General features: G+C 46.5%; 1 protein-coding gene across 1 annotated transcript in view; it reads right to left on the bottom strand.

Moving 5' to 3' along the window:
- Nucleotides 1–761: 761 nt before the first annotated feature.
- Nucleotides 762–13,450, bottom strand: part of P4HA3 (prolyl 4-hydroxylase subunit alpha 3) — a 265,687-nt gene continuing 252,998 nt past the window's right edge. Inside the window, exons 12-13 of the mRNA XM_086933242.1 lie at nucleotides 2,834–2,930; nucleotides 762–1,569 (exon numbers count right to left, since the gene is read on the bottom strand). Of these exons, the coding sequence (XP_086789368.1) occupies nucleotides 1,499–1,569; nucleotides 2,834–2,930 (168 nt within the window). The 3' untranslated portion in view covers nucleotides 762–1,498. The remainder of the gene's footprint in view (nucleotides 1,570–2,833; nucleotides 2,931–13,450) is intronic.

The following is a 13,450-nucleotide window of genomic DNA, read 5'->3' as shown; positions in this document are numbered from 1 at the left end:
GGCAGAACAGAAGGGCTCTTGATTTCACATTGGCAGCCAAGGGTGGCGTTTGATCCATCATTTAAGTTGAATGTTGTACTGGTATCTGGGTAACTCTATAGAGAGTCATTAATAAATGACTTGCATATGTGGAAGTGTCAGACTTGCATACTGTAGGGGAAGGATTTGATTGGTGGGACCTCAGTTCTGGATTTCAAATCTGATTGGAGTTTGGGAATGAAGGTTCATCGTCATCATTACTGTGGTTCTCCTGCTTACTTGAGATCTTGTCCAGGTCTGGGTTTGTTCAATGTAGAGTCTACGAGGAGCAAGTGAACTTCCCCAGTTAATCCCTAAACAACACATGATGACAATTCACTGGGCTGAAGACAGAGTCATCTTAAGGCAAGGGCAATCAAACTGCCCTCTGATCTACTCCTGCAGTGTTTCTTTAAATCCCCCTAGTTTCGGCAGAGTCCTAGATTTGCACCACCTCGCCAACTCCACGTTGCATTTGACATCTGCCCATGTTTTCCTACAGCAGGACGTGCGCATGCGCACTACCGTTCAGTACTATGTAGATGCCCAGCTCACCCCACACGTATTGCAGATAGTAGCGAAGACGTTGAAGGATTTTATAAACAGATTGCATACTTTGAGGAGTGTGTATAATAGACATCTTTGTCTACCCCCGACAGACGTGTCAAGGACGAGATCTGAGAGGGTTAAATGCTGTTCAGATGCAGTTTTAATGGAACAGCACAAGAGTCAGTCCTGCAGTTTCATACCTGTTGGTGTCCTACTACTAGGCAAATTTGGCATCGCCGTTCGCTAGTGAAACATTATGGATAATTCATGGGCTGGCAGGCTTAAACATACATACGGTGACCTTAGGAAGGAAAGGGAAAGTTATATTTCGCAAAGTTTTTTTTTTTTATAAAAATCACCGTGTGCACATTTACCACCACAAGAAAAAAACATTTGGGGGGAAACTCTTGGGCATGACATGCTCAAATACCACACCCCAATGATCCTTGCCTGGACCCTCCCATCCTCTGCCACCGATTTGTAATATGCTTCTAGGCCCTTTGGCCTAAAAATGCTAAAATGAATATTTAGGCAGTGAATGGGCTTATTCGTTTCTCGTGCTGTCCAGCAGCAGCCGTTTTATTGCTGTCCTTTGCAAATTGTTTGCCACCAATAAAAGCGGCATTGTTTTGTTTCACTGCACCAACACACGTGGCGTTCCTTTTCTCTGTCCCCGTACAGGAAGCGAGGTGCGCTTGCTGTGCAGGCCTAGTCCAGCCAGGACCTGCTGCCCCTTTCACACACTCCTGCCGGGGTAGCCCAGCAGACCTTGCCTCTTCTTGCAGTCCGTGCAGATGGGTCTCAGCCCATCCTCCCAGCGGCCTCCTCCACGTCCTCTGCTGGCTGGCCTCCTCCCCGTCCTGTGCTGGCTGGCCTCCAGGCCCCGCGCGCTCCACCGAGGGCTCGTCTCCCTCCCGCCGCTCCACGCGCCTCAGTCTTCGGGGCTGGGGCTGCACTGCCTGCGGAACTCCTGCCCGCGCTCGTGGATCCACTTGTTGGCCACTGTGAAGAGAACAGATGTGAACAAAGGCGTCATCGTTCATTCATGCATTATGACGCAACAGCGCGGGCGCAGGCGTCCCTGCAAAATCAGCGCGAGCGCAAAGGTTAACTTTGCACGCAGGTATTCCACTAAGCACGGTCACGTGCACTACATGGTTGGTTGCCGGGCATTTTTGTAGAGATCTTTGCATCGACCGAAAACCATAGTGGAACTGACTAAACCATATCTGTGCAAATGCCGGTGAAAGCTTGGTGCAAAACTGCCCGGAACCTGTGCAAAATTGCCTGCCGCATGGTTCCGTTTACATGATTTAGGCGGACAAAAAAATGTTAAAACCAATAGTTTATGAATGTCTTCAAATTATGAAGTGCTCGAAATCTGCCACACTAAACACAATTTAACCATGCCATGTAAATAAAGTATGCTAGTTGTATTAAAAGCCCATTTCCACAGTGACATTTTGTCCAGTGGTGGGTTGGGGTACAAATCTTCATTTTGCACTTCTCGTCGGTGCTACTGTCACTCCAAAACGAGCTGCCCTCGGTGCAACTTAATTTAAACTCAATACCAGTTACCTCAGTACGTTCAGTGGTACATACTGGTAATACATCTTTAGCCCATTCACGACACTTGGCACTCTTTGTTTTAGCAGATAGAGAAACAGAGATTTGAGGTAATTTGATAATTTGCCCAATATAATAACCCAGTGAGATACAACAAGGAATCCAGGATTAGAATGATAAGGCCTGATTATAAACAAGCATTGGCAAAGATAATCGTCTCACTTTGCCAATGCTATTTGCTTGATGCTATTGGCTCTACCAACTTAAAAGCGTGTTTTTATTTTTGGCATTTTATACAACGTGGACATGGCCGAAAGGCATCAGAGCGCTTTACAACATGCAGGAGACAAGGGCTACAGTGGGTTACAATACTAGTAATTCAACTCGTACGTTTACAACGGTGGGTGCGTGCAGGAGTTATCACAAGAAATAGTTACAGCAAATAAGCAGGGGAGAGTCACATTATAGTTTAGTTTTCTCATTTGAAGGCAGATGTGTCAGAGGTATTGTAGTCTTTATTTGCCATCTAGGCAAAATCAAACTCTTCACAAAGAAAAATGCAATATCCCCACCAACTCACCCATCCACATTTACCTTGAATTAACTTTCATGTTTTGAATGTTTGCTATATACTGCACCATTAGTTCAGAAATGTGTTGCCATTGTCGAGAAGATTCGTATAGTGGTTAATTAATCTTACCCCATTTGTCTCCAATAAGCACCGGGCAGCCGGCGTGCAGCGTATCCCCGTCTCCTTCCCCATTGCGGTGAAGGTTCCACCAAAACAGTGCAGCGTTCTGGAAGCAACAAAAAAAGTCTCACAGACATGTGGCAGTAACACTGGAGCAGAGACTACAAAGGGAGGATGCAGGAAGCTGCAGCGGGCACTATGAAGATCAAGCATAATCAAAGGCAATGGAGTCTCTGGGCAAACTCAGCTTCAACAAAGCTCTCCTGCAGTTAGGATCCAGCCTTGAGCCATGGAAGGAAATCCTAGAAGTGCACAATACTTTTCAGTGAGGTTTTAGATGTAGAGTTAAATACACAATGTTATATCTGTGAATGGCTCCAAATAAGTTGACCACCTCAATATAGCGATACAAAAGGGGATAATGGACGGAGCGTTTGAGCAAATCAAACACTCACCCCCAGTCAACTGATCTGGGTTTATTCCATCACCATTCTTTAGCTCACTCAGCCACCCCAGTTCAGACATGGCCATATGCAAATCAGTCTGACCCTGTGCCTCATGGGAACAGTCCAGCCCGACCTGTCAAGCTATGTCTTCCCTGGACCGGAAACCAGCATCCTGGGACCGGTTTCGGATTCATAATCCTCATCAGCCAGGCTATCTTGGGGTGGCTGAGTGAGCTAAAGAATGGTGATGGATTAAACCCAGATCAGTTGACTTGGGGTGAGTGTTTGATTTGCTCAAGCGCTCCGTCCATCATCCCTTTTTGTATCGCTTTGTTCGCCCTAAGTTGGCAGGGTATGCTCAGACGTGAGTCCCTTGCTCACTTGGCCACTGGATTCAAGATAGCCTGGCTGATGAGGATTATGAACCCAAAACCGGTCCCAGATGCTTCTTTCCGGTCCAGGGAAGACATGGCTTGGCAGTTCGGGCTGGACTGTTCCCATGAGGCACAGGGTCAGACTGATTTGCATATGGCCATGTCTGAACTGGGGTGGCTGAGTGAGCTAAAGAATGGTGATGGAATAAACCCAGATCAGTTGACTGGAGGTGAGTGTTTGATTTGCTCAAGCGCTCCGTCCATCTTCCCTTTTTGTATCACTTCAATATAGGTCATTGCAGACCCTGTCTCCAATCCTGAAAGTTTCACCTACAAATCACTGATCCCAGGCGTGCTCTTGTTAGTTGAAATACTTCAACAGATGCAAAACAAGAGCCAGATGCAGTAGGCTATCACGCAAGAGTCCAGGACTAGAACTAGTGTCTGAAATGACCTAGGGAAAGGTGTTCAACTTGAGTTGCAAGTTGGTCTCGAACAGGTATGCCGTTCGTTTGATCAATAATCTTCTTGGATGGAAATGGGAAGAAAATTCTTTTTTGACTACATGGAGAGCAAACAATTTGGGACATGATACTCTCACATAGTATGACGAGAACATGACAAAATACAACCTAACTACTGTAGTACCTGTGATGCAGGTGATGTAATCAGACACATTATTTTGGAAACGTTTGGAAGATTTGGGATTGTGAACAGCCATTTTTTCCTATTTCCTATTTCTTGGGTGAGCAGACTATTTTATCCTTGCTATTCAGGCAGAAAGAAGGTCAGAAAGAAGGTCAGTTCTGACTACCCATCAGTCTTCTCCCACTTTTTTGGTTGCGGGTAAACATTCATATTTTCACAAATTATATGCGCTTATAACTGGGCTTACCTAGAGAAATCAAACTTGTCAGATTTTGTATGCAAAACCCAAGAAGAGCAATCGTGGGTGCATTTTACCAAATTTATTCCCCTGTTATTTTTCCCTTCATGATTAACAACATTATACCTTGGGTAATGAGGAATACATATATATATATATATGAGTGATGTCACTGACCATGTCATGAGTGATGTAATATGTGACGTCATCAGCAGTGCATTACACGCGCAAGTTATAGTGAGTCCAACTAACTATAACGTGGAATTTCAATGATTTTATGTCAGTAACATTTCCAGCTAACTATAACTGGTGTGAAACCTATGGTTTTTTCAGTGAATTTAATAGGTTTTTTTAAATGCTAATTCCTAACTATAACTGGTGTGAAACCTATGGTTTTTTCAGTGAATTTCATAGGTTTTTTAAATGCTAATTCCTAACTCTAACTGGTGTGAAACCTATGTTTTTTTCAGTGAATTTCAATGTTTTTTTAAATGTTAATCCCTAACTATAAGTCTCAGTTTATAAGTAAGACTGTTACCGCTCTAGTTGTTCTTTAGAACACTCTGTGACATTCTGTCATTGGGCTATATTTGGGCTACATCTGGCTGATATTTGGGCTACATTTGTCTTCTTTTTTTGTCTCTGGTGGCCATCTTTGGGCTACATTGGGCTACATTGGGCTACATTTGGGCTACATTTGGGCTCTAACATATATGTAGCCCAATGTAGCCCAATATATATTTTTTTCAAAGTTAATTTTCGTAAAAACCACTTGAGCATATATCTTGAGACATAGCAAAGGCACATCGGGCTACCAGTCACTACAATTTTTCCCAATTTTTCCCAATTTTTTTTTTTTATATTGTTTAAAAAATTTATTTTTTTGCTTTGGAGCGCTCCCGGTGCGCGCCCCGGTGAGCGCCCCGGAAAGCGTAGTTTTATGAAGCGCCCCGGGGCGCGCACCGGTGAGCGTCCCGTAAGCACCAATATCGCGAACGAAAACATGATCGTGACGTATCGCGTAGCCGCGACCGCGTGATACGCACGGCGTAAACGCACCCGGAAGCACTCGAGCGAATACGATCTCGCAACGTAGGCGTCCGACGCGCTTACGCGACGCGCCCCGGGGCGCGTAGCGTAAGCGCGTCGGGTCATGTGACCTGAAAATAACACTTTTCATTGGTACATAACAGTTTTGGTTTCATAATGATGAAGCCCCTGGTCATGTGACCTAAAAATAACACTTTTCATTGGTTCAATACATTTTTTTTCTCAAAAGGATGAAAGACCCCACCTTTTTTCCTTATTCTGACTTTGTCCTTTGACTTAGGAAGACCTGTTTGTACCTCTCTGTACCTTTTTGATCAATATAATGGCTTCAGTAGTAGCAGCAGCTGGTGCATCTGCACCACCACCACCACCACAACCACCAAGAGGACCACCTCAAGATATCATTGGTGGTCAACAAGAAGAGGAAGAGGAGGAGGAGGAGGAGGAGGAGGAGGGAAGTTCAAGATAGCTTCAAGAACAAAATACCCCATACCAGCCAAGACCACACATTATTTGGGAGTTTTTTTCTATCCCACAGGGGAAGAAAAAAGTAAATGCAGCAAAGGTGACTTGCAGAATCTGTGGCGTGGAACTTTCCAGGGGAAACCCGAACAAGAAATATTCATTTGGAAACAACACGATGATACGCCACATGCAGCGCAAGCATCCAATAAATTATTCTGCTGCAGAGATGAGGGAACTGGCCAGTAACCCTCCCCAATCCGCAAGCACCACCTCAAAAAGGAAGCAACCCACTCCGTCTGCACCAGAGGAAAGTGAGACGATGCTGTGCATTCAGCCACGATTTGCAGATTTCAAAATTATCTGTAAATATTGTGGGAAGACCATCTCCTGTGTTTTTAGGCATTGTTTACTCTGCTCCAACCTCGAGGCGATACCACTTCGCCGAGGCTTATTTACTCGCACCACGCCGATTTAGCCAGGTGCTGGGAAACCCCAGGCACAACTTCAGGGGCCATCTTGGGAAGGGAAGGCTGGACCGAGAGCTCGGCGCCCCTCCCGCCCTCCCTGGATATTTAAGGGCGAGTCGTTCTTGATCCCAGTGATTCTGTGTATGCTATTCCTCTGAGGCGGAAAGCCGGAGGCATTTTGTGTTCCCTGCACCCTGCCCCATTTCACGAGCCGATTTATTGAATTATCGTGTGTGAATTTTTAAAACTTGTAATATATTTTAAACAGTGTGTTTTTAGGCATTGTTTACTCTGCTCCAACCTCGAGGCGATACCACTTCGCCAAGGCTTATTTACTCGCACCACGCCGATTTAGCCAGGTGCTGGGAAACCCCAGGCACAACTTCAGGGGCCATCTTGGGAAGGGAAGGCTGGACCGAGAGCTCGGCGCCCCTCCCGCCCTCCCTGGATATTTAAGGGCGAGTCGTTCTTGATCCCAGTGATTCTGTGTATGCTATTCCTCTGAGGCGGAAAGCCGGAGGCATTTTGTGTTCCCTGCACCCTGCCCCATTTCACGAGCCGATTTATTGAATTATCGTGTGTGAATTTTTAAAACTTGTAATATATTTTAAACAGTGTGTTTTTAGGCATTGTTTACTCTGCTCCAACCTCGAGGCGATACCACTTCGCCGAGGCTTATTTACTCGCACCACGCCGATTTAGCTAGGTGCTGGGAAACCCCAGGCACAACTTCAGGGGCCATCTTGGGAAGGGAAGGCTGGACCGAGAGCTCGGCGCCCCTCCCGCCCTCCCTGGATATTTAAGGGCGAGTCGTTCTTGATCCCAGTGATTCTGTGTATGCTATTCCTCTGAGGCGGAAAGCCGGAGGCATTTTGTGTTCCCTGCACCCTGCCCCATTTCACGAGCCGATTTATTGAATTATCGTGTGTGAATTTTTAAAACTTGTAATATATTTTAAACAGTGTGTTTTTAGGCATTGTTTACTCTGCTCCAACCTCGAGGCGATACCACTTCGCCGAGGCTTATTTACTCGCACCACGCCGATTTAGCCAGGTGCTGGGAAACCCCAGGCACAACTTCAGGGGCCATCTTGGGAAGGGAAGGCTGGACCGAGAGCTCGGCGCCCCTCCCGCCCTCCCTGGATATTTAAGGGTGAGTCGTTCTTGATCCCAGTGATTCTGTGTATGCTATTCCTCTGAGGCGGAAAGCCGGAGGCATTTTGTGTTCCCTGCACCCTGCCCCATTTCACGAGCCGATTTATTGAATTATCGTGTGTGAATTTTTAAAACTTGTAATATATTTTAAACAGTGTGTTTTTAGGCATTGTTTACTCTGCTCCAACCTCGAGGCGATACCACTTCGCCGAGGCTTATTTACTCGCACCACGCCGATTTAGCCAGGTGCTGGGAAACCCCAGGCACAACTTCAGGGGCCATCTTGGGAAGGGAAGGCTGGACCGAGAGCTCGGCGCCCCTCCCGCCCTCCCTGGATATTTAAGGGCGAGTCGTTCTTGATCCCAGTGATTCTGTGTATGCTATTCCTCTGAGGCGGAAAGCCGGAGGCATTTTGTGTTCCCTGCACCCTGCCCCATTTCACGAGCCGATTTATTGAATTATCGTGTGTGAATTTTTAAAACTTGTAATATATTTTAAACAGTGTGTTTTTAGGCATTGTTTACTCTGCTCCAACCTCGAGGCGATACCACTTCGCCGAGGCTTATTTACTCGCACCACGCCGATTTAGCCAGGTGCTGGGAAACCCCAGGCACAACTTCAGGGGCCATCTTGGGAAGGGAAGGCTGGACCGAGAGCTCGGCGCCCCTCCCACCCTCCTCCGCCTTTACCACTATGTATATAAACAAGGGACCTGCCCGTCCGCGCAGCGGGCGGGCGCAGCGGGCGCGCCGGCGGCGCGCCGAAGGCGCGCCAAAGGCGAGCCCGTCTGCGCCCGTCCGCGCCTGGCCCGGGCCTAGGGCCACCCCCCCTGGCTCTCTCAATCTGCCACATCGCATTCATTACTCTGCCGCTCAGCTTCAGCGTCTTCGCCCCTCTATCAATCAAACCTGCCCTATCCTCCACCCGATCTCCATGTCTACCAGCCCAGCTACCCACTGCCCTGGCTGTCATAATATGATCCCCTCTAGCCATAAACCCACGGATAGCAATTCTCATACTATGAAAACCCACATCATAGCACTCACGAATGTACGTTCGCTCTGTAAGCACAGCCAAGACATTCATGAGTTGATCCACGACCACAAAATAGATCTTTTATTCATGACTGAAACATGGATGGGCCAAGCTTCCGATCCGGACTTGGTCACAGCCGTCCCGGCAGGATATACCACCCACAGACTTGATAGGCAAATTAAGAAAAAGGGAGGTGGCATTGCCATTATTGCCCGTGATACCTTCACAGTAAGGTTCACTATTATTCCACTTACCTCCTGTGAAGCCATTGAATTCGCTATTAAATTGTCTCCATCTTACACTTTTAAAGGGATCCTCCTCTACCGCCCCCCAGGACCCAGAAACGACTTTATTGGCTCTTTCAGGTCAATTTTGGAAGTATCTGCATTAGACAATCCTTTCACCATTCTGGGTGATTTTAACTTCCATTTTGATGTCCTGGACAATCCTGATTCAGCTACATTATTAGCCGATTTATCTACATTTGGCCTTGTTCCCCTGGTTCATGCTCCCACGCATGATGGAGGTCACATGTTAGACGGCATCTTTTCCAATGCCACAGGCTTCAAAGTCACACAAATATTGCCGCTAACATGGTCCGACCACCATCTTATCCTGACATCGTTACAAATACATGACCCCTTGTTTAATAAATCCAACTGCATCTCCCGCCAACCATATTTTGCATGGGAGGATATAGATGAATCCAGGTTAAAAAATCTGCTCACAGCCACCACCCCATTGTTATCCACCGACCCTAATATCGCTACTTCCCAATTTTACAACTGGGTTAGTTTAGCAGCCAATGACCTGGTTCAAGTCAAGCAACGGTCTCGCAACAGATCCATCCCCTCTGCCCCATGGTACACGGACGAACTACGCATACAAAAGCAACAGTGCCGAAACAGAGAGAGACACTGGCGGAAAGACTACTCTCAGGAATCAAAAGTCCTGTATAAAGAGTCAGTAGCCACATACAAACATCTCATCATAGACGCCAAGAAAAAGTACTATTGTCATAAAATAGAAACTGCACATAATTCCAACAAATGTCTATATGAGACTACCAAACAGTTAGCAGGTTCGTCTGCTGACCTAACTCCTCCCCCGTCTCAAGCTCTCTGTGACGCTTTGTCCAAGTTTTTCTTTAGCAAAGTTGACGACATATACCGAATCTTTGCTAATACGGCTACCAGCTCCCATGAGGCCTCTACCCAGCCTGAAGGACCAGTTCTTAGTCAGTTTAGAGAGGTCACCTGCTTGCAGGTACTAAACACCATATCCTCCATTAAATCGGGGTCGGCCTTGGACCCTTGTCCGTTGAAGGTTATACGGCCCATGTTGGATGTAGTTCTCTCGCCCATAACAGAAATCTGCAACTCCATGTTTTCCACAGGTACCTACCCGGACACCTTAAAGAAAACACTTATAAAACCACTCCTTAAGAAACCTACCCTTGATAAACAAGAACTTAAAAGCTACCGGCCTATTGCCAGTTTGCCTTTATTGGCGAAAATAGTGGAAAAACTTATGAACACCCAACTTTCCTTCTTTATCGAGGAGAACAAAAAGCTGGATGAATCGCAGTTCGGCTTTCGCCGATATCATGGAACTGAGACCGCCCTGGTCAAAGCGGCGGACGATATTAGATCTATCCGGGATGCAGGAGGCTCAGCCATCCTGATCCTACTGGACCTATCGGCGGCTTTCGACACGGTCGACCATGCCACCCTAGTCGACCGTGTCGAGAGCATGGGTATCCGAGGCAACGCCAAAAATCTTATTGCCTCCTTCCTGGCTAACAGGACCCAGGTTGTCACTGTGGGACCTTTCGAGTCCTCTCCCTTGTCATTGCCTTGTGGAGTTCCTCAGGGCTCATCCCTTAGTCCGACACTCTTTAACATTTACGTGTCGGACCTTGCCAAAGTCATCAGGGCACATGGGATGAGCCTGACGTCCTACGCAGATGACACCCAACTGGTCCTAGCTGTTAAGAACGATGGGCCACAAAAAGCCAATATGCTTAATCAGGGCATGCAGGCAATTAGCGGCTGGATGGCCGACAATTGCCTGAAACTAAACTCTGAAAAATCAGAAGTTGTAGTTTTCGGCAATCTTTCCCCGGAGTGGTCCTCTTCATGGTGGCCTTCGTCTATGGGCCAGCCTCCAAACCCGGTTGATAAGGTCAGGAACCTGGGTGTCATGTTTGACAATCATCTGAATTTCCTACCTCATGCTAACCAGATCTCCTCCTCCGCCTTTTACAAACTCCGGCTCATTAAGAAAATCCTGCCCTTTTTACCCGAACATCTTGCCAAAACTTTGGTGAGCGCCCTGGTTCTCTCCACCCTAGATTACTGCAACGCCTTGTTTCTAGGTGCTCAAGAGAGAGTGCTAGTTAAAATGCAGGCTATCCAGAATGCAGCTGCAAGGCTTCTAGGGCGCGTCTCTAAATACCAATCGGTCTCACCAACCATAAGACAACTTCATTGGCTCCCGGTGAAAAAGAGGATTAAGTTTAAGGCATTATGTCTAATATACAAGGCCCTACACAATGCCGGACCAGCGTTCTTCACTCAGAACTTAACCTACTACTGCCCGTCTAGAACACTGCGTTCCTCCAGTTCCTCTGATCTGGTGGTCCCTCGAACTAAAACTGTCAACTGGGGTGACAGACGATTCCTGGTCGCTGCACCGAAACTGTGGAACACACTCCCCCACTCAATTAAGACCAGCTCCTCCCTCTGGTCTTTCCGTAAAAGCCTTAAAACATGGCTTTTCAATCTTTGATCTCCACTATCCTCTGTATTTTAGTGCCTCCATGGGTTAAACATCGCAGTTATCTAGCGCCGAGATGCCTTAGGGCCTTCGTTCGCGCTTTATAAATGTAAAAAAAAAAAAAAAAAAAAAAAAAAAAAATCTCCTACGGAGAACAAAGCGTAAAGCTCATCGTCCTTGCTGGGGACAACCATAAATGCCCCAATAAACCCTAATTATTTCTTTTCTTTTTTTGTTGTTGCTCCAGTTGAGCCATTTTCAATTCCTTGTTTTTTCGTTTCTCCCCATGAAAAATCCCCCAAAAATATAAAACTGTTCAGAAAACCCAAAAAAAGTACAAAATGTTCAAAAAAACAATAAAAAAATATAAAACAAAAAAGAAGAAAAAAAACAGTTCTTTTTAGAACTACCTCCAATAATAAAAAAAGGCTACATTGTTTAAAAACTCTATTATTCATTTTTCCCCATGGGACGCTCCCCGGTGCGCGTACCGGGCGCTCCCCCCGCGCAAATCCCCAAAAAACAATTTTTTTTTACCCCGCTGGGCCCTTTTATGGCCCCCACATCAAAGCTAGGGGTCAGGGGGGGTCTATCCCTGCCCCCTTATGGTCATTTCCCCCTTTGATTTTTCCACCTCTTATGTCTCGATTTTACCGAGACACAAGATGGCGGCTGCTCCGGACTGTTTCGAATGTTTACAGACACCCGCGAGCCAATCAGCTTTCCGTGCGCAAGTCGCGTGGCGCGCCCGGAGCGCGTACCGGGGCGCTGCCATAGATATATATATTTTTTTGAACCTAAATTACTCAAAATCCACTGGAGCACATATCTTGAGACATAGCAAAGGCACATCGGGCTACCAGTCCCTACAATTTTGCCAAGTTTGGTGGAAATCCATTCAGCCGTTCGGGCTAAAAGTGAGGTCGACCGCCCTATGGAAATTAACATGGGGAAAACACGTTTTGGGACCCCCCTTTTATCTCAGCCCCCGCTTGACAAATCCCCCCCAAACTTTCAGAGAAGGACCGGGGCGCCGCGAGGCCATTTTGAGGAAATTTTCTGGCAGATTCGTCAACTGGCGCCAAAGTTATTCCAAATAGAATTTTGAGATTTAACATTGAAAAAAATCGTAACTATAACTACCTACTGGCGACCGCCAGTAGGTAATATATATACATATATATTCATGTGATCAAGGCTCACTAGAGCCGAAACGTTATGGCGGCACAGCAATAAACAACTAAACAAATTGGAATTTCGGGTCCGTGTCCGTGTTTGAAACGCAAGTTCTTTATATATATATAGCTGTATAAGTAGGTGTGTAAGTTGGTGTATGAGTAGCTGTGTGAGTGAGTGGCTGTATACATGAGTGAGTGGGTGTGTCAGTGGCTATATGGGTGAGTTAGTGGGTGTCTTATGGCTGTAAGAGTCAGTGGCTGGGTGTGAAAGTGACTGTATGGGTGAGTGAGCGGGTGTTTGGTTAAGTGAGTTGATGTGTGAGTGGCGGGAATGGAGAGTGAGTGTGTGTGAATGGCTGTATGGGTGATTAAGCAGATGTGTGAGTGCTTGTATGGATGTGGGAATGAATATATTAGTGGCTGTGCCGGTGTGTGAGTGCTTGTATGGGTAAGTGGCTGTGTTGAGAGACTGTGGGTGTGTAGGTGGCTGTATAGGTGAATACATGGGTGTGTGAGTAACTGTATGGGTGAGTGTGTGGCTGTGTGAGTGCTATATGCATGAGTGAGCAGTTGTGTGAGTGGCTGTATGAGTGAGTGGCTCTATGGATGAGTGAGTGGGTGTGTGAGTACTTGTATGGGGCTATGAATGGGTATGTGACTGGTTGTGTGGATGTGTGAAAGGTGTCTAGGGTGTGAGTGTGTGTGTGTGTTTCTGTGGATGATGTAATCAGTGATGTCATCTGAGATGCCATCAGTGATGTCATCAGTGATGTCACTAACCATGTCATGAGTG

The sequence above is a fragment of the Lissotriton vulgaris genome, chromosome 8 (assembly GCF_964263255.1).
Source record: "Lissotriton vulgaris chromosome 8, aLisVul1.2, whole genome shotgun sequence".
NCBI classification, from domain to species: Eukaryota; Metazoa; Chordata; class Amphibia; order Caudata; family Salamandridae; genus Lissotriton; species Lissotriton vulgaris.
Note: the sequence above shows the minus strand (reverse complement) of the source record. Positions and strands in the feature narration are given on the sequence as shown.